Below are 19,920 nucleotides of genomic sequence, written 5' to 3'. Positions count from 1 at the left end.
GTCGCGGCGTCGCTTAGCTCTTGAGGTGGGGTTCGGCTCCGGAGGTGTCCCGGAGCCTGGTTCGGGGTCGGCTTGGTCGGCCGACATCAGTCCGGTGCCCGACGGCGGCTGTGAGGCCATCGCGGATGCGGGCTCCGGCAAGGGGAGGTGAAGAGTTTTCGGCTGTTAGTAATTTGGTGGTAGGCTCACTCATTCACTAACAGCAGATGCCAAGAAAAATTAGGCGAGAGGGAAGTTGTCGCCGTTCTTTGAGTCAACCATGTTAGCAATCTACGTACTAACTGTTAGCTTAGGGCGCCTCCGAACTGCGTGTTCGAGGTCGACGATTTAGAAAAGCCATGGACCTGGTCTGAGCCCTTTGACTTCATCTACTGCAGAAGTATGGACGGCGCATTTGCGAACAAGGAAAGGATGATTAGGAAGATCTACACGTAAGACAACCCTCATTACCCAACGCACTGGTACTTGCGCTTTCGCTCAACATCGCACACGTCTCACGTAGTGGCTTGACTCCGGGAGGTCATCTTGAAGTCGCGGGACTCGAATTGCCGCCTGGTTGCGACGATGATTCGGTTCCCAAGGACTCTGACCTGTGGAAGTGGCACGAGCTGCTGCAAGAAGCCGCGACAAAGATCGGACGGCCGCTGGAGAGCCTGGCCCACAACAAGGCGGACCTGGAGGATGCTGGCTTTATCAACATTGTCCGTAAGGACTACAAGCTGCCTCTCAACACCTGGCCCGAGGATCCCGATCTGAAACATCTCGGACAGTGGCAATTTGTCAACCTCAATCTTGGTCTCGAGGGGCTATCTCTTGCTCTTCTCACCCGTGTGTTGGAATGGTCTAGGGAAGAGGTTCTTGCCCTATGTGCCGGCGTTCGGAGGGATTTGAAGGATAAGAGGATGCACGCTTACTGGAAGATGTAAGTTCACGCCTTGCTGTCTGCCATGGGCTATTCATGCTGACATTTTCAGTCACGTCGTCTATGCGCAAAAGCCCGAGGATGCTTCTGATTCTGAGCAGTCGCAGGAGTGATAGGAGATGGAAATCATTCAGAATACCACATAAAATCCAAGTTGTTTACGCAATGAGCTTGGCTAAATGTGGCGTAATGTTGTGAGCTACCGAAGAGTTGAAGTACACGTTGCTTTGACCTCAGTCCTGAAAATTGCATGAGAAGACGCCAGACTTGGAGAAATCCCACGACAGCTCTATGACCCCAGTCAATCAAAGAAGTGTCGTCAAAATTAAGTGAATGCTACATCCCACCGGTCCCCGGTATCCGGGCGAGAGAGAGAGCCATACCCGTCCCCGGACAGCGGCCTTGTTAGTAAATCGGCGCGGTGTGCGGCAGGGCCGATACCCACATCCCGGCAGTGGCCGGACGTGTGGAGGCACTATCTGTAGGGTAAACTTAAAGCGGGCTTGGCAACCTTTACCTTAAGCTAAGCCTCGGGTTCGGGTTAGTCGGTGTTACGACAGGGATAAGGAGGCCGTCTCCCGTCCCCGCAAAGCTCTCTATCTGATCCCAACCCATTCCCGAACTTCCCCTTTTGCACACGAACACTTACGCGTCTCACTGGCTGGAGGGGCCTCGCATTAGCCCCATAAGAGAGAGAGAGAGATCTTTTTGCCTCTCTCCCCCATCGTGACTGGGGCCGCACAAGATTTTCTGACTGTTTCCACATATCCAGCCAGCCAGCCAGCCAGCTCAGCCAAGCCTAAGCCAAGCGCCCCCAAACAACATTTCGTCTCTAATCCATTTACCTTTACCTTTTACTCCGTATCCCCGTCTCTATCCGTACCTTATTCTGTCTCCTCGCTCTGGCCCCGTTCTGACTGATTTCTTGTTCATCTGAGCTCAACTAGTGCCAAGGTACCCGCGTATTGCCAACCAAACACACACGCACACACACGTTTTCACAGGCTCACACAAACATACCCTCGTCTGCTGTCATCGTTTGATTGTCGGTGAGACAGCGACGCTATTAAAACATACCTTCGGACTTTGCCCCACTTTGTCAAAGGAAAACAATCAACGGGAACGGCAGATAATTACGGGATAATCGAACGCTGGACCTCATCGCCGTCTCGCATACTATTACCACAACATGCCGCCCCGGAAGGGTAGTCCCAAGGTGAAGACGGGATGCCGGACATGCAAGTGGGTTTTGCCTTTTCCCCTCAGTGGCTTGCTGGATTCAGATCCTTCCGAACCTTTATCTTTCATTATCCCTCAAATGGCAAAAAGAAAAAAATTCTTGCTTGGGAGGCCTTGGCTGACTCTGGGATGATAACCAACTAGGGCTCGAAAGGTCAAGTGCGACGAGACCAAGCCCAAATGCATGCGATGCACATCGAGCGGCCGGCAGTGCGCCGGCTACGAGCCGACGCTCGAACACGGCCTATCATGGTATCGGCCTCAGCAGCTGACCGCTCACGACCAGCGTGAGGGCAGAGCCTTCCAGTTCTTTTCTCACATGGTCGGGCCCGTCTTGTCGGGCCCGATGGACACGTACTTTTGGACGCACCTGGTTGTACAATTTAGCCACTTTGAGCCCGCCGTGCGTCATGCCGTCTTGGCCATCAGCTCCCTGTACGAGGATTTCCACGACGGCGCTCGCGTCACGAGACAGAAGCCCGGCAATGACTTTGCGTTGAGTCACTACAGCGCGGCCATCCAGAGAATCAAGTCTGCGCAGGACGAGCAGCTCGTGTTGCTGGTGTGTATCCTCTTCATCTGCATCGAGTACCTCCAGGGCGACGTCGAGGCCGCGCTCCGGCACTGCAAGCACGGCATCATGATTCTCAATCGAGTGGGCTGCTCTTCGTGGGCACACGACTATCTTATGCCAATATTCCGGCGATTGAGCTTTGCCTCCTTCTTCTTGGGGATAAAACCGTCCGCGGACGCTGCGGTGCCGGGTCTGTTAGGATTTGAAGTTCCGATACCAGACAAGATTGAGAGTTTGGGGGAAGCACAGAGCGCCATCGACGACTTGATGATCCACGCCATCCGATTTGTATCTGGCGAGCCAACAGCCTTTGATCGGCAGGATCTCGAGACGCGGTTAGGCCAGTTCCACGAAAAGCTCACCGAATTTGACGACTCGTTACCACAGACAGAATCGGCGGCAAAGGTTGCGATCTGCAGCATGTTGATGAGATTTGAGATGGCCAAGATACAGATAGATACGATTGGTGGAAAGAAGGAAACGAGATTCGACAAGCATGTCGAGGGTTTCCGCAGAACGATAGAGCTGGCAAGGCGAGCGTCACATCTGAGGAAGACGTATCCCGACGACCGTCCGCATGCCAGCTTCACATTCGAGAGCGGCTTCCTGTCGCCAATGTCTTTCGTGTCCAACAAATGTCGAGACCTAAAACTGAGGTTGGAGGCGTTGGAGTTCATGGTTGAGCTCGCCGCACCGAAAGAAGGTTTTACAGACGTTGGCACCTTGTACAGGATCGGCCGGCGAAGCATCGAAGTCGAACATGGGATATCGTTGGTCGACGGCACTATTGAAAAGGATCCAATCGCTCTCGCGAAGTTTTCCTTTCCTCCTGAGGAGAACAGGATGTTTGCCGCACCAATAGATCACGAGTTGTACGTGATCAAGAATGAGGATGGGACAACGACGTACCGGAGAAATGTGTCATTTTTAAGGAGGGACGCTGAGGGAACGGTCAGCTCCAGGCAGGAGTACATCACCGATCAGATATCGGGGCTGGTATCGCAAAATGTACCATGTATGAGGTGTGCAAAGTCTATGTAGCACTACAACGATCATGAATGAGATTCCCATTTGCCCTTCTTGGCAAGCCTGCATTCACTGACCCAAAGGAATAAACATGAACAAGGAACTTTTAGACTTGCATGCGTGTCCCGCGTTGGATCTGAGTGGCATCCACCTTCGGCATCCCACATGCCCCCCGGACAGCTCCATAGCCAGATCTGAGTTTGTTTGACAGCGTCTCCATATGCTAAGATCGGTCAACGATCCACCAGAAACGTGTTTGTGAGGTTGATTCTAGGTTTTGGGTAGTTTTCGGCGTTCGCCTAAGGAACTCCCCAGATTCTGTGCTTGTGTTTGTGAGCATGAGTAGCGTACGAATCGACTTACGCGTGAAACACGCCGAGACTTCGGCCGAGCCAAAACTGCCTCACTCGGGGATCAGGCTTGCGTGAGCTTCGCCCTCCTGATGATGAATCAAAGAATTGGAAGGATACTACCTCCCCTTTGGAAACATCCATGATCACCCTCATGAGACCTTCCAGCTTCTGCAATGTCATCGTCCACCATGGCCTAGCTGCCGGGAGGTTGGTGCCGTAAGTCCAGTCCCAAAGTGGCGATGGGGGTGATCCGAACGCCGCTAAAGCGGCACTTGCGCCGTACCACACGTTCACATCACCCTCCTCTATGCCTCCGATCTTGCTCCACTGTGGGGCAAGACCGAGAGGAATAAAAGCCGGGCCATCGCCGGCTCGCTTTTGCTCCACGGCACTCCAACCTTCGCCTCCCTATCAGAGCGGCCTTTTCGTCTTTTTGCACGAGTCCAATGTCGTACTGCCGTTTCGACCGACGCTCAAACTGACGAGATTCCAGGAGCGAACCACTATGGCAGGTCCGGGCAGGTGGAAGGGAAGCTCGGCTTTTCCGCATGGCAGAGGGGGCGAAAGGGGGCCCATCTAACAAACAATAGTCATATATCATGAAGAACATTTCCCCATACGAGACCCGACATGTAGTCCAAGTCACGGGCATGCTCAGTTCTGTGTCTCGTTGTGGGTAAAAGAGAGAGAGTCCATTGCTCACCTAGAACGCTCGTCAACATGCCTTCCCCTATCTGGGCCCTCGCGGCCGCAGTCGCTCCGGCTTTTGTCAACGCCGCAACCCTCGCCGACGTCTGTACGACCGCCCACGCGCAAGAAGCTCTCCCCGCGAGCGGCTTCATCCCCGGCATCACCATCGACGCGTCCTCCGTCGTGACCTCGGTGGTCAGCAACGCCTCCGTCTCCTCCGAGTGGTATCCCTCAGCTACCATCGAGTACTGCAACGTGACCTTCGCCTACTCCCACGATGGGCTCACAGGCGACAAGGTCCACATAACATACTGGGTACCCTCTCCCGATGCCTTCCAAAACCGCTATGTCTCGACTGGCGGCGGTGGCCTGGCCATCAACTCTGGAAGCCAGTATATCCCCACGGGTATCATCGTTGGTGCCGTTTCTGGCATCACCGATGGTGGCTTTGGGGACTTCAACACGCAATGGGACGCTGTCTTCCTCGCGGCCAATGGTACTGTCAACTGGCAGTCCGTCTACATGTTTGGATACCAGGCACACAATGAGCTGGCTACGCTGGGCAAGGAGTTCACCAAGAAGTTCTACAGCGTTGCCGCCGACCAGAAGATCTACTCTTACTACCAAGGCTGCTCGGAGGGAGGCCGTGAGGGGTGGAGTCAGGCACAGCGGTTCGCTGACCAGTTTGACGGTCTTGCCATCGGTGCGCCTGCTTTCAGGTGTAAGTAACATCCCCAACGTTGTCTCTTTTTGCGTGATCCTGACACTCGCCAAGACGGACAGCAGCAGGTCAACCACCTGACGGCCAACGTCATGGAACAAACCCGAAATTACTTCCCTCCTAGCTGCGAACTCGAAAAGATCCTCAACATGACCATCGCCGCCTGCGATCCCCTCGACGGCAAGACCGATGGCGTCATCGCCCGCTCTGACCTCTGCAAGAACACATTCGACTTCAACACCACTATCGGACAAGCCTACTCTTGCCCCGCCAAAGCTGCCAGCACCGGCCCCGGCTTCCCCACCCCGGCAAGCCCGGCCCAGAACGGCACCGTTACCACCGAGGCCGCGACCTTGGTCAGGGACTACTACGACGGCCTCCACGATTCCACGGGCAAGCGTGTCTACCTCAACTACCAGCCCGGCTCAGCCTTCTCCGACGCGACGGCCTCCTTTGACGAAGCAACACAGACCTGGGGCCTGAGCATCTCCGGCCTTGGCGGCGAATGGGTCGCACGATACCTCCAGCTCCGCGATACCAGCGACCTCGGTACCTTAGCCAACGTCACTGCCGATACCCTCCGCGACTGGATGCTGTACGGCATGAACAAGTACGCCGACTCGCTGCAGACGACGCACCCGGACCTCAGCGGAATCCAGTCCGCTGGTGGCAAGATCCTCCACATCCACGGCGAGCAGGACGATTCTATCCCCGCCGCCTCGTCGGTGCACTACTACGAGTCTGTGCGGAGCATCATGTTCCCCGGCCAGGGCTTCAACGAGAGCGGTGCAGCCATGGACGAGTTTTACAGGCTTTACCTTGTTCCTGGCGGCGCCCACTGTGGTGCCAACTCGAACCAGCCCGGCGGCGGATGGCCTCAGACCACGTTGCAGACTGTGATCGAGTGGGTTGAGAAGGATGCCGCCCCGGCGACGTTGAACAACACGGGCGTCGGCATCGACACGCTCTGCCGCTGGCCCATGCGGCCTTTGTGGTCCAATGACGGAGCTTCCTTTGATTGTGTCTATGATCAGGCTTCTATCGACAGCTGGATGTACACATTCGACGCCTTCAAAATGCCCGTCTACTAATCAGCTGTGGATGTTGTCTCAAGCCATGTCACTACTTAAGGCTTTAGTCTTGAGGAAACACTTGCAGATCCGAGGAAGGAGAGGCTAATTTGTACAAAGCTTCTGAACTATTCATGTACATACTTGTTTCGCAGTAACTAGTACAAAGCCGACTAATCTTCATGACTAAGTAGTGTCTTGCAAAGTAAATGTTCCCAAGTTATACCTCAATTTGTCCAGATACTAAACGTGAAGGGCATGGTCCATGGTAGAAAACCTAGTATCAGTTTATCGGCCATCTTCCGGTAATGATTGTTCTGGAAGTGGACTGGTGGAGTGAGCTGGTGGGCAACCGCTCACACTGTGGAACATCTTGAGATCATTCGTCGCCCCCAACATTACCAGCCCTTTCATCCACTCTCAAACCGTACTTTCAACATGAATCTCCTGTTTTCGCGTTCGGTTAATCAGTGCATCCTTCCAGGCATTTTAGGGACATGGCTCTCAGAACCATATGCTCGAGACCGGTAGTCGGCCTCGCGAACGGTGGCACTCTCCGTCTCCAAAGTCCCAAGATTTGCCGATGCGAACCGACATACTTTTTCAGACTGAAAAGGTCGTGTGTCTTGCAAACGGAAAACTTGGCTTAGATAGAGATCTGCGGTCCCCGCAAAGATCGGACCGCATCGACTACTGTATAATAGGTAGCAGACGGCTATGACGGCGCCAAAATCCAGCTATCCTGACTGGGCAAACGTAAAAAGAAAGCCCATGTAATGTGAATGGCGGCACGGAAAAGGCTACGTGCACTGGCGTCAATCCAAAGTCTACCTGGGCGCCTATGGTAGCGTGCTTAGGCTTGAGTAGCACCGCCGGCCTCATCATCATGAGTCTCAGTCTATGGAGTGCGCTGTAGGACATGTCTATGTAGGTCGCACACTGCGATATCAGTGGGAACACAGTCTAGCACAGACCTTGTTTAGACAAGTGAAGCTTTTGGGAAAACTTGAGCGAATAAATCAGCGTCTGTACTCCCGAGGATCGTCGGCGATCTCGAAAGAACTGATGACATCCTGGATCAAGTCCTAGGAAGATCCCTGCACTGGCGATCGACAACCGCAGATTCTCCGTTCATCTGAAAGAGCTTCCAGAAGGGAGATGGAACGTTGGAGAAGTGAGGGTAGCAAGAACTTTGACTTCAATGGGTCGTTCATGTGATTATTGAAATATTTCTCTGCAAGTTTCCATAGAGGCTCTCGATTAACCCCTTGCTCTTCAAGTCCCATCTCTATTGCGATTGCTACCCGCCGCTATAGCGACGTAGTCATTCATCAGGAAAATGCTTGGCTTCGCAAAACAGCTCATCAAACTTCCAGTGGACCAAGCATGAAAGAGTGTTACGCTACTGATTATAGAAAAATTTTTCATTATCATTTCATATTTATTACAGGAGCGTCACAAAGGGCATATCACTCAAGCCCTCCCACCATCCTTGGTCGTCTCCTCCACAATCGACCATTTCGTCTCAATCGTAATCGCCTGCGCATTCCGCGGCAACCTCTGCGTCGACTCCGTCTCCGAGATATCATCCTCGTCCGTCCCATTCGACCGCCTCCTCAACTCCCCCCTCCCGATGACCGTTGTCGTAAAGTGCACATCATTCTTGCCGTACATCGTCTCGAGCGGGATGCCGTTGGTCAAGTCCTCCACCAGGTGCTCGTGCTTACACGACTGGCTGTTGCCGCCCAGCCGCGAGACGTACTCGTCCGTCTCGAAGCGGCGGTGCTTCCAAAAGGCCCAGAGCGGGAGCAGCATTGGCAGGGAGTTGCAAAGGATGGTGAGGTTCGTTTCCAGGACCGTGAGGAAGGTTGCAACGGGCATGTTGCGGACGACTTGTTCCAGGCTGTAGACGTCGATCATGATGCGGAGCCTGACAATGGAGGCGATGATGGCACTAGATTGGAAAATGTTAGACAACGACGCTCGTTCATTCATAACGAGGCCTTGTCAATCGGCCAACCTTGATGGATGGTGATCAAAACTCACATCAGATTCAACAAAAACACACCACTAAGCCCCCACCGCGTAGACACGCTGACCTTCTTCAAGCTCCAAATCGTGTATAGCGGGACCAGCATGATGACGGTGTTGGTGATGCAGTTGAACAGCCCCGTCGAGAGAATGCTCGCCTCGTGCTCGCGGCAGATGTCCTGATTCGTCGCGTGCCATTTGCCGTTGGTGATGTGGCAGACCAACAAGGTCTGAAGGATGTTACCGATGCCCCAGAGGATGACGATGAGGAATGTCATCTTCGTCGCCAGGCGCATAGGCGGGCTCGTGAAAACGCGAAGGTAAAAGAAGAGAACACTGAGCTTCGTCGTCAAGCTGACGAAGCCAAAGATTGTGTCGGAAGGGAGAAAGAGCTACGATTTGCCGACATGATTAGCAACCCATAAGATTCGAGTAACCCCCATGATCTCACGGCCAGTCATGAGATCGAGTTGATTGGGAAACCCACAGAATCCAAAAACGTCCAGTTCGCCTCGACCTGCGAAAGCTCATATCCAAGACCGGCGGATGTCCCTACAGCCAAGTTTTAGCAACACATCCTTCAGACAGCCCATCTTTGAGCCTCCATGGAACAGTTTCGGAGGATGCTTACAAAGGCCTTGTATCACCAACAAAGCGATTCCCTGAGGAACAGCCAACAGCGTAAAGTAGTCATCCCAGCCCAGCCTAGACCCCGCCAGCACACGAGAGACAACCCGCAGCGCAACCACCAACACCGTCACGAAAGCCACCACCGAGTTGGCAATAAGATACGCCGAAGCCTGTGGCACGATAGGCATCTTGGTGTACTGCATGTGGGGAGAGTATTCTCCGTCGTCGTTCGGGATGTCGAAAGGGCGCGATCGCGTCGGTTTGGCCTGAGAAGCTTTTCCTGGTGACTTTGGCGGAGTGCACCGAGCCGGGGGTGGGAAGAGAAAACGAAAAAGAAAGGGAAGACTCACGAGAGATTAGGAGGGGCAGAGGAAAAGAGGGAATACAAGCCATGTTTAAACTCGAGATACTCCTCGCTTCCTCACTTACCCTTAATCCACTCTATCGCTTTCTCTCTTTCGCTCGCTCTTCCAACAAGCAACGCAAACAGGGACAAGGTCACATTGAGTTTCAACGCATGGGAAAACGCGCCTACGATTCTCGCTCGAACGGGCAATGACTCGCACTGGGGCGTGATTGTTCCCCCCCCCCCTGATCTCGCTTCCCCCGGGCTATATAGTGGGCACCTGACGGTGCTGACTCGGAAGGGTGGACTGAAAGGCGAGGAAAGGACCAGACATATCGTTGAGACCTGCCCAAAGAAAGAGAGACAGAAACCCACGATGCTAGGAATGCAGTAGCCCGCACATCCACAACCCGACTCGAGGCGGCTTTCCCATTCGCCTCGCTTTCTGAGCCTTGCCTCCTTGCGCCCTTCCCTGGTCTAGCGTTATCCGGGGCCCTCCGCTAATACCGACAATGTCCATACCTAGACTTGCCAGTCCATGCCAGACTCTTCAACGCAGAATCACATAAATCCTCCTTTCCCCCTTGTTCGTCACATACCTTACCCGGGGGACGCCAACGCTTTACAAGTTTGCTCCTAGTGAAGTTGCATCTGTCAAGGTCGCTTAGGTCTTGGTAATGCCGCCCCCTGGTTCGGAGACGTATGCGGCATACCGGGATAGTTTAAGAATTTTGGCTCTCAGCGCGGCACTTGATTACTGCGCATCCAAACCCAGAGGAGGCGAAGTGCGGGATGTGGTGGATCTTCCCCGATGTCACACGTGGGCGCAAAGTTGCACTCGGTACTCGTCGACCATTAAGCGTTGAGAGGAGCACGGAGTTCTCATGTAATATTGGGAAGAATATGCAACCTAGTATGAGGTCGTTGAAGGAGTTGCTTTGAGAAGTCTTGCTAGTGCTAGGTATGTGATAAATACGTAATCCTCCTGAGCAAAAGCCGAAAACTTGGACAAGCACACTGCATATCGTGAGTCAAGCGTCGGGAAGCGGCACGTCGATCAATAGCAATTGCCAAAGACTCAAACACTTACCTCAATGTGGACATCACCGAGCATCAATAAGGAAGCACAGAAATGGTTCGATGCCTGAGCGCTGCGGTGAACCCGGCTCTCTGGTCCCCATTCCCAAAGAGCAAATTCAATCCAGTTGCGGATACCATTTTCATCGTCAGCAAGCAGCCCCCACCTAGACCCTTGCAAGTAGGGCGCTAGTTGGTTGCAAAATAGAATGGTTGCGCTATTAAGGTTAATTACGTCTATGAACCCAGGGGCTTCGGGCGGGTCTGGCTTTCGTCAACAGTGACACTACGGATAGCAGCGCTCGCTCGCCTTGCCTAAACCGGATGGTTAGTGCCGGAATGGATCGACGTCAACGTCTTTTCTTAGGAGTTGCTATCCGGACATGGCGATAAGGTTAAGAGATCGCTTTCACGATTGGAGACGAGGACTTGGCGCGAAAGTCGCGTCTACCTAGTATGGACTCGTGGGACCTCAAGCCCCCAGTAGGGTGTTCTCAATTGAGCAACTAGCATTCGCAGAGCTAGGGGTTCCCGAGCTCTATGCAGTCCAGATTCAACAAAAGGGAACAGTGCAATTTGGACTGTAGTCTGAATCCATAGAACCAATTGACAGTTCGTTGGCAATGCCCAGCCTTAGAGAGCAACATCTCGTTTGTGAACGCAGTGCTCAAAAAGAGCGAGTTGTTACTTGTACAATGGAGCTCAAGAAGAGTCTGTATCTTTGGCCAAGTATACTGGGGCTTATTGTCTCCGAATATCATATAACAAAGATTTTTGACTTGCTGAAGGCAACGGAAGCTTGAGAGTATGTGAAAAAGAAAAAAGAACAATCAGGAAGCTAAAGCCAGCAAGCCGAGAGCCTTCCGAAAAGAAACCATGAGAGAATGATTTTATATCTACCAATCTGCACTACGCCGCGTCAGACTAGTTTGAACTTATCAAAGTCGTCGATACAGACTGCTCACTGCAGTCTCCGACTAAACTGTTCAGACAAGGTAGGAAACACAACCCCAGCACATAACTAACATCCTGTCTAGACACCCACGTTCATTCCACAACCACAACCTCCACTCTCAACAATGCCCTCCTCATCCCCATCCTACACCTACCCCCCTCGAGTCCCTCAGCCTCTTCGGCGCCCGCCCAGACTACGAATCCTGCATGCCGACTCTAACCTCCCCCGAACTCACAACAGGCTGGGACGCCCACTACCTCCTCTCAAGCCCCTAACAGAACCCACCCACCCCCAACTCCGTGAACAACCCTCTCCGCATCTCCCAGGCAGAAATCGACGCAACTTGGGACCCCTATAAACTCGCCGCCACGATCTTACCAGAACATGAATATCTTCAAGCACACCATCGTCGAGGTGCAGGAAGAAAAGTACGGCGTGGACCGTATCCTCGATGACGCGGAGCGTAAGAGGAACGGGGGACGGTACCCAGATTCTTGGACGAGTTCCTCCTCGTTTTCAAGAAGCGAATGGGACAGCGATGGCTATCGTCGTCGTAGGGCAGCAATGTTCAATAGAGACATCACGCCCTCCTCGGAACACAGGACCACCCAGAATGGGACACATACAAGCTCCGCGAGATCTTTTTAAGTCTCCAGACTGATGTCGGAATCAAGGTACGTCGACTTGCTGACGCGAAGACAGAGTTGCGTCGCAAAGTGCTACTACTTGACAGACTTGTATAAGAGGCATCGAGTATGCTGAGTTGTGAATGGATTTGCTCTCTACCGAAAAGACATGGGAGCTACTTTTTGAAGTTTGAGAGTGGCGGTGGTAGCAAGCCAGGCACGTTGAAGGAACGTCATCTTCGATCGCAGAATCGGGGACGGCGAAGCTGCTTAGGTAGGGGAGCTTAAGTTGAAAACAGTGTGAATTTGCCAGACTTCCTGTCCATGAGACAGAGGCTGGTCTCATGCGCCTCATTAATGGCTAAGCATGGTATCTATGTGCCCTGAGCAAATGTGGTATCATAATCTCGTGACCTGAGCAAAGTAACTCCGTGAGCTTTTCCATCCGATGAATCATGATCCCTGTTCATATCCCGAATACTATGTGTAGCGGTGCCTCGACATGTTGCTCCCCATCATTAGACATGCTCGGGCCGCTTGTTCCAAGTAACGCCAACCAAATGCCGCTTTCTCAGCTGAGTCGGGCGTGTACTTCAGTTCTCTTAGATGTCCTCTTCGTTGTCCGTCTCGAGGAGGTCCAAGAGACTAGGATGCGGTTCGCCACAACACGGGCAGATACCAAGCTCGTCATCGTCGCCCATCATATCCTCAATGTCCTCCATGGGGTAGCCACTGCTGCGGCAGAACTCGGTCCACTGGCGGTCATCACCATCCCCGTCGCGGCTCTTGGGCACCCTCTTCCAGATCGTCAAGTCCCGACGGCTAGGCGCGGACTTGGGATGGCCTGTCTCTCGGGGCGCAGGAGGCATGATGGGCTCCTTAGGATGATAGTGGCCTTCATCACTTTCATTCCCAGGGTCAGAGTCGGAATCACCGTCGTCTTCCCTCTTTGCCTTTATTGTCTTCCAGGCCCGAACAACACGCGCGCAGCTCGAGATGCCCGGCAGAGGCTTCAGGGAACTTTTGACTTGAACAAACGAGGGTAAGCCAGCAAGAAAGAGGCCCTCGTCGCGTAGAAGCCCAGTAAGCTCTGCGGTGGCCTTGCTACCAGCATCGTCAATCGGAAGACCGGTGACTTGCAACTCATTTAGAGAACAACCGAGCTCGTGTGATGCCACGTCGTGCAGGTCGCTGCTAGGCATAGGGAGAAAGTCGTCGATAAAGTTCACCAAGTCAATTCTAAGCGACTCAAGGCCGGGAAGCAGCTTAGGACGGACTAGCTTTTTGTCATGCTTGGGATCGAAGGGAGGGCGGAGGGCACGCAGGAAATCCGTCACTTGAGCCCACGTGTAGCAGCGAAAGCCGCCACGGGCATAGGTTCGCTCACTGACGCGAGGTATCGTCCGCAGTGTGATGTCACTCTTGAGGGACGGGTGGTAAGATCGCTCGAGCTTGTGCTTTCGCTTCTTGTCGTCGTAAAACTGGGCGACAATGCGAAAGTTGACATGCTTGATGTCCTTTCGAAATCCAAAGTCCAAATCGGCAAAGTTTCTTACGGCGTGTTCATTTGTGAACGTGAAAGTGTTATGGCCCCAGAGTATGCGGCTGCCTTCGTCGTGCATCGCCTTGCATGTCGCCAAGAAGTGGATGGCGATTTGATTACCGCGGCTTTTCTCCTGGGTCGTGAGGTTGTCCGGCGTGAGTTTCGTTAAGGGGTCGATAATCGTGTCCTTCGAGGTCATCGAGTACTTGAGAATGCGCAGCAGGACCTCTGTTGGGAGGTACGGAAAGGAGCGAGTTCCTGAAGAGGGGGCTTGTTTTCGCCTGGCACCTGCTTGGAGGTTCTGATAGTTGGCGGATACCGGCGACCAAGAGATACCGTTTTCTCGGAGCAGCTTCTTCAACTTCGCATTCTCCTCAGCGAGAGCCTGATTCGAGGACCTCAGAGGCTGGTTGTAGTAGGCTTCGGCCTGATCCTCCACATCACGGCACTCCCATGGCATGATCTCCTACTTGTTGATTAGCGTGCAACAAAAGTAAAGCAGAAAACATATAGACCCACGAATTCCCGATTTGCCATTGCGATGGATTGGGCTGCAGAACCCGGCGAGGTTGCGAATTAGGAGGGTTCCTCCGTCTCGTGGCAGGCACGAATGGGTCTTGGTCTGTCGAGATGGAATGTTGGCGCGGGTGAGGGACTCTAAAATTTAATCCGTCGTTTTGGAGTTCAGCAATCTTTCGTTGCTGAACGAGAAGTGGATGGGGGGTTGAAGTTGCAGGTTCCAACGAATCGTTGATCAAGGCTCAAAGAGACAACGCCACCGATTAGGTAGGTTGAACCTTGACGTCGGTGACGCAGGGTACAACAGTTGGTCGGAGTGAGTACGGAGAACAGCGAGCGACCTTGCGATGCGACCCGCGACCGGAGAAAGAATAAAAAGTGAAACGAAGGTTTGAAGGGAAAAAAGAGAAAGATGTGGTTCGGGCGTTCGTCCTGACGTTATGATGGGGTGGAAATAAAAGTCAGAATGACGAGAGTCAGCCAAGCCGACAATCGGATGTCGGTCGGGTGAACAAATGGTGGGAAGGTGAGGGAGGAAGAAATTCCTCAATGGCCGAGTCGTAGGTAACAAGTCGGCAGTGACGGATGACGATGCCTGAATGAGGGAGTCCTGGCCGTGGTCGGGTCGGGCTGTCGAGTCGTTGAAGAGGTTAATCACTAGCGTATCCGTAGAAAGGTGACAAGAGCTCGCAGCTGAGTCGGGTCGGAATCGGCTTGTCGGTTTTTCGCGCCGTCTGCTGGCCCGCCTATTCTATTGTGATTCAGGGTCCGCGAGGGTTAAGGCAGACTGAAGTGAATCACTCTAAGCGAACCTGACGTGGTTCATCAGTGAGGATTGAACTCTGGGCGTAGGTGAAGGAAGGAAAAGGGGCGGTGGAGGGTTGATGTTGAAGGGAGCAATCACGAGGGAAAGGAAAAAAAAAAAGGTTCCAGAGATGAGAGATGACGAGGGGTAAGTGCGAAGCGACGCCGCCGGGAGAGGTGGCAGATCTGCGCGTAGGCGAGGGAAGGAAAGTGGACGGGACGGGGATGAGGCAGGCGAGGACTGGACCTTCTGGTGGAGTGCGGGTGACGGTGACGGCGGCCAGTGGCAGCAAAAATCGCCGACGTTTTTTTGTTGCCATTCTTTCCCTTTCCGCCCACATGGCTATGGTGGATGGTTGTGCTTGCCTACCTTACTCAGGTGGTAGGTGAGGTAGGTGAGGTAAGGAAGGTGCCTGCTCCCACGTTCGGCAGGCAAGCGGCGTTGCGCCGTCTCAGACTCTTCAGCTTTGACGGTGCCGATGTCCGCCGAAATTCCGACGTGAGGTTCTTTGCTGGTAGGCAGGCAGGCTGCAGACCGCACGTTCTTCTTTCCTAGGTAGCCACTTCTGTCTTCAAACCACGAGACTGACTACCTGTATCAATCTGCAGGCGCTGGGTTCGGGAAGAAATCATTCAATGTGAGATACTTGTCTTAGACTACTAATTCCCCTGGTACCTACCTAGGTAGTCACCTCACTGCGGAGAAGCGAGGTTGAGGTGGGATGGGGTTGCAATGCTCGCACCTGCTGTAGGCGAATGTGTTTAACCACGGCAGGAGCTGTTGCATTTGACGGGGGGAAGTGCTGAACGGAACGGGAACGGTTGTATCTTTCCTGGACGGGAAGCGCACACAGCAACTGCCACGACACACGAGACACTGGACGAGGCAATTGGCCGGCTGAAGTATGATTTAGTGGAGCCTCCTGCGACTGCCCGACGGCGATTACTCGCAGATTGGATGCATTGATTGCAGAATCCCATAAGCAGATGGATGGACGTGGAGATGACGATGCTTTTGGGGAAAATGAGGGAAACAACCACAGAAACGAAGCAGTGATGAGCAGGAACGGCAGGGGCAGGGGGCAAGAGGTACCTAGCGTAAGGTAAACAGGGGTGGGTAAGAAGTACCTCAGGTAGCTTCCGAATCTGCTCTGGGCTCTTGAAGTCAATTGCAGTCGGGTGGAAACTCTAAAGGTTAGACGTCCAGCAACCAAGATGGGAATCGCTTCTTTTCTTTGGTGGGATCGTCTTTGACAAACAGCAGTTTGATATGCTTTACCAACGTGCCAAAATGCCTATTCAGAAACAGCCCAGGAAGCGTCTAACATGCGCAAACGTGGTTGTCTAGGTCTCCATCGTGACCTAATGTATGTCTTGGATTGATCCCGATCTGGACTTATACCAAAGGGCAGCCGCAGTTCGCAGTGCTGCATTCGAGGTACCATGCAATATCCTTTCCATAAGGTGGATGGGAATGTAAACAGAGTGCGCCTATCTACCTTGACATGAGGTACATTATGTAAGGCAGGAGGGAGTTGTCAAAGGCAGGAAAGGAGACACGGAGACAACTACGGATGGCCCGTTGTAGCTTCCCGAGCCGCATCACGATCGTTGTTTGGTGACAGCATCGGGCCCGCCAGTCACGACATTGTGAGAGTTGCGGACAGAGCACCTCAGTCTGATCCTCCAAGTCACGCAAAACTCTTACCCCAGATAATCGGTGCGACGACTAATCATATCACCTTTATCTCTCCGTGGTCGTCAATGCCTTCAGCTTTTTTGTCTGTGCCTCTCACATCTGCATCGCGACTGGAACTACGGAGAATAAAATGCCACACAGACCCGCGACAGCTGATGCCGCTGGCACAAGTCGCGATCGAAAGGCTCGAAGCTCGGATTGCGCTACCTTGCCTGGGCACTCATTGAAGACCTATAATCCCCATGAGGAGAACACATTCGTCAGTGGAGCTCTTCCCGTCGACCAAGAAGCTCAGGTGTTCAAGATTCCGATAGTGCATGTGCACTGAAACCAATGCAACGCAGCAACAGACTCACTCCAATGGAGCACTCCGCGCTCAGTGCCGGCATCAACATCAACCCAGCTCCAGCCACGCAAACAAGACGATCAATGATGAATTTAACCCCATAAAACGCGTCGTTCATCTAGACTTTCATGGAGCTGCCTACCTACCTTGCTACCTTACCTCATGGAACCCCATTTGTCCGTCGTGCCACTGCGGGCTGGCCCCTTCTATAGTAGGCAGGAACGCCATCTGCCCCTCAGCTCTTGACGTCATGATGTCTCGCCCATTCACTTCTCTGCAGCTCAAGCTCACTCACCTCCGCGCGACCGACACTGCGACCCGTAGTCACTCGGCCGTCGCTCAGTCACTAGCTAGCTAAGCTTACCTTAGGTAATTCCTTTTTGGAGACCTTTCCCAACGTGCTTTTTCGATGATGAAATCGGTCGTGCCTGGCTGTACGTAGCTACAGCAATGAGGTCAGCTCGCCTGAGGGGCCGCCCTAGGTAGGAGGGGTTCAAATACTCCTTCTACAAGAATCTCCCTCGCGCAATTCAATGTCTTCTCCTGCACTTTTCTCACGATCCATCATTCGGACTGTTCAGCTCAATCGACGCGTTCAATCCTATTCACAACTAATCAATCTTCCCAAAACTACCAACTCACTCCCAAGAATTCCATTCATCATGTCTTTCTCAAACACTTCCACCGGCAGCAAGCCCGCCGACCCCTACAAGGCGACAAACCAGGACAACGATGTCTCCGTCAAGGATAAGGTCGAGTCCTTCGTTAGCTTCGCCGACAAGACCAAGTTCGCCATGATGACCACCAGAGACGCAAAGTCTGGCGCTCTCGTCTCCCGCGCCATGGCTCTCGCCGCAACGGTTCGTTTTCTTCCCTGACACCTCACTTCGTCCCTTCACAAGACCTTCCTTCCTAAGATTCTTTTAGGAAAACGGCGGCGTTGATCTGCTGTTCCACACCAACACCGAGTCCAACAAGACGGATGAGATTGACAGCGATCCCCACATCAACATCTCCTTCATCAACAGCTCAGGCGACTGGGCCTCCGTCTCTGGTGTATCTAGCGTCATTACCGACCGCTCGCTGGTGAAGAAGCACTACAGCCCTACCCTTAAGGCGTGGGTCGGTGACCTTGGTGACGGTACCCATGACGGTTCTGAGAACGATCCCCGCATCGGCATCATCCGCGTCAAGACCGTCAGCATCACCTATGCCCTCAGCAATGCTACCTTCATCGGCAAGGTTGCTCAGCTGGCCGAGGGTGTCGTGACCGGCAGCCCAGCAAAGGTTAATAAGTTGAGAGAGGTGTCTTCCCAGGAGGTTGAGCAGTACCGCTCCGCCTCCTCTTGAGTTGGGATGCAAAGGAGTTGTAGTAATGGCGGTGGCATGTAAGAATAGCACGATGTAGATGAAGGTTATCGGGGGAATAAGCCACAAAACCCCGCCCAGTCATGACGATTATTGCTTCCCATAATCCGCGGCCCAGCTCTTGTCAAATGTCTCCTTGTTCACCGCGAACTCACGAATGTAGTCACGCTCCAGCTCGTGTGCCCTCCTGCCAAGGAGAACCATGCTGTGAAGCGGGCCACCCAGGATCTCATCCGTATCGCAGAGCTCCTTGAGCGTGCCAGCAACATACTTCTCAGTCTTGCCTCCCACGCGTGCTGCCCCGATAGCCAAGCTGTCAGGCGTGTACACGCCCTCCTTCTTATCATCTTCAATCTCGAGCATCTGCGCAGCGCACTGGCCGACAGTCATGTACCGCGGCGGCTGGTAGACCCTCCGTCCCCTCGCCATATCCTCGAGACTCTGCTCCTTGACCTTAATGTCGAGCAGGATGAGCGTGTGCAGGCCGATGTCGCGGTTCTCCTTGATGCGGTCGTAAAAAGAGGCCGGCTTCCAGGTCTCGGTGAAGAAGACCATGGAGACGGTCTGGCCAAAGTTGTAGAGCTGCAAGCCCGTGGCGCCGATGCCGGACATGATGGAAGCGTTGGGGACGGTGGCGACGGGGATGGACAGCTCGCGGGCGCGGAGGACGAGGTCGGTATGCGTCGTCGCGCCGAAGGGGTCGCCGACGACGCAGAAGGCTACGTCTTCGGTCTGGGCGTCGCGGAGGATCTCGTCGCTGTTGGATTCGACCATTTCGCGGTCTGCTACTACGATTTCGCGGCCATAGTAGGCTTCCTAGATGGTTTGACGCAAGTGTTAGACAAAAAGATGTCATGAAGAGAGTCACTGTCGAGGAGGGGAATGGTTAAGAGGTATGGGGACACACCAAGACGGCCTTGTCGACGAGGAGGATACTCGTGTAGGCTTCCAGGTAGACTCTCGAGGCCTTCTTGACAACTTCGAGGCCCTTAACTGTGATGTCGGTCTCGTCGGAGAGACCCAGTCCCACGAGGTACAGCATTTCAGCAGTTGTTCTTTCTCACTTGTCAAGAGGGGAAGATTTGTGCCTGCTGGGATATCGAGTCGTCGGAAATCGGTCAAGAAATATGAAAATTCGTTGAAGTTGGGCTTAACTTTTTTCTTCCACACCTTGGAGGGGGAATTGGATGGAGGGGTAGGTATCTTTTTTTCTTAGCGCTACAACCCCACCATCGCACCCCCTGGACCCTGTCTCGCCTGGCCCCTCCCAATTCTGATCCCCAACCCCTGCAGCCTCACTCGACCCCAGCTCGGCTTTCCAGGCATCAAATTTCATCATCGAACGCGTTTGGCCAAGCTCTGTATCCATCAATCACCCAAG

The 19,920-nt window shown here is 53.5% G+C and overlaps 7 protein-coding genes across 7 annotated transcripts; 4 read left to right on the top strand and 3 right to left on the bottom strand.

The window, feature by feature from the left end:
- Positions 1 to 294: 294 nt before the first annotated feature.
- On the top strand, positions 295 to 1,035 carry BDZ83DRAFT_593992 (TAM domain methyltransferase; the record flags this gene model as incomplete). The annotated part of the gene is made up of 3 exons (XM_060506681.1): positions 295 to 431; positions 503 to 922; positions 975 to 1,035. Coding segments are annotated over 3 exons (618 nt in total), but the record flags the coding sequence as incomplete, so codon positions are not given.
- Positions 1,036 to 2,328: 1,293 nt separating this feature from the next.
- On the top strand, positions 2,329 to 3,829 carry BDZ83DRAFT_643921 (uncharacterized protein). Its single transcript, XM_060509706.1, has one exon. The coding sequence runs from the start codon at positions 2,346 to 2,348 to the stop codon at positions 3,774 to 3,776; it is 1,431 nt and encodes a 476-aa protein (XP_060357737.1). The 5' UTR covers positions 2,329 to 2,345; the 3' UTR covers positions 3,777 to 3,829.
- A 1,005-nt stretch (positions 3,830 to 4,834) lies between these two features.
- On the top strand, positions 4,835 to 6,616 carry BDZ83DRAFT_758498 (Tannase/feruloyl esterase; the record flags this gene model as incomplete). The annotated part of the gene is made up of 2 exons (XM_060515043.1): positions 4,835 to 5,525; positions 5,580 to 6,616. 2 exons carry the CDS (start codon positions 4,835 to 4,837, stop codon positions 6,614 to 6,616), a joined length of 1,728 nt encoding a protein of 575 aa, XP_060357736.1.
- Positions 6,617 to 8,068: 1,452 nt separating this feature from the next.
- Positions 8,069 to 9,018, bottom strand: BDZ83DRAFT_594011 (uncharacterized protein; the record flags this gene model as incomplete). Its single annotated transcript, XM_060506685.1, has 2 exons — positions 8,069 to 8,498; positions 8,654 to 9,018. Coding segments are annotated over 2 exons (795 nt in total), but the record flags the coding sequence as incomplete, so codon positions are not given.
- Positions 9,019 to 12,862: 3,844 nt separating this feature from the next.
- On the bottom strand, positions 12,863 to 14,340 carry BDZ83DRAFT_758496 (uncharacterized protein; the record flags this gene model as incomplete). Its single annotated transcript, XM_060515042.1, has 2 exons — positions 12,863 to 14,269; positions 14,323 to 14,340. The coding sequence occupies 2 exons, from the start codon at positions 14,338 to 14,340 to the stop codon at positions 12,863 to 12,865; spliced, it is 1,425 nt and encodes a 474-aa protein (XP_060357734.1).
- Positions 14,341 to 17,833: 3,493 nt separating this feature from the next.
- On the top strand, positions 17,834 to 18,521 carry BDZ83DRAFT_594024 (pyridoxamine 5'-phosphate oxidase; the record flags this gene model as incomplete). Its single annotated transcript, XM_060506686.1, has 2 exons — positions 17,834 to 18,031; positions 18,099 to 18,521. 2 exons carry the CDS (start codon positions 17,834 to 17,836, stop codon positions 18,519 to 18,521), a joined length of 621 nt encoding a protein of 206 aa, XP_060357733.1.
- Positions 18,340 to 19,748, bottom strand: BDZ83DRAFT_201116 (diphthine synthase). The gene is made up of 2 exons (XM_060501654.1): positions 19,447 to 19,748; positions 18,340 to 19,355 (listed from the first exon to the last, which is right to left on the bottom strand). The coding sequence occupies exons 1-2, from the start codon at positions 19,579 to 19,581 to the stop codon at positions 18,630 to 18,632; spliced, it is 861 nt and encodes a 286-aa protein (XP_060357732.1). The 5' UTR covers positions 19,582 to 19,748; the 3' UTR covers positions 18,340 to 18,629.
- Positions 19,749 to 19,920: the final 172 nt, after the last annotated feature.

This window comes from Colletotrichum acutatum (assembly GCF_030867785.1).
Source record: "Colletotrichum acutatum strain CBS 112980 chromosome Unknown BDZ83scaffold_233, whole genome shotgun sequence".
NCBI classification, from domain to species: domain Eukaryota; kingdom Fungi; phylum Ascomycota; class Sordariomycetes; order Glomerellales; family Glomerellaceae; genus Colletotrichum; species Colletotrichum acutatum.
Note: the sequence above shows the minus strand (reverse complement) of the source record. Positions and strands in the feature narration are given on the sequence as shown.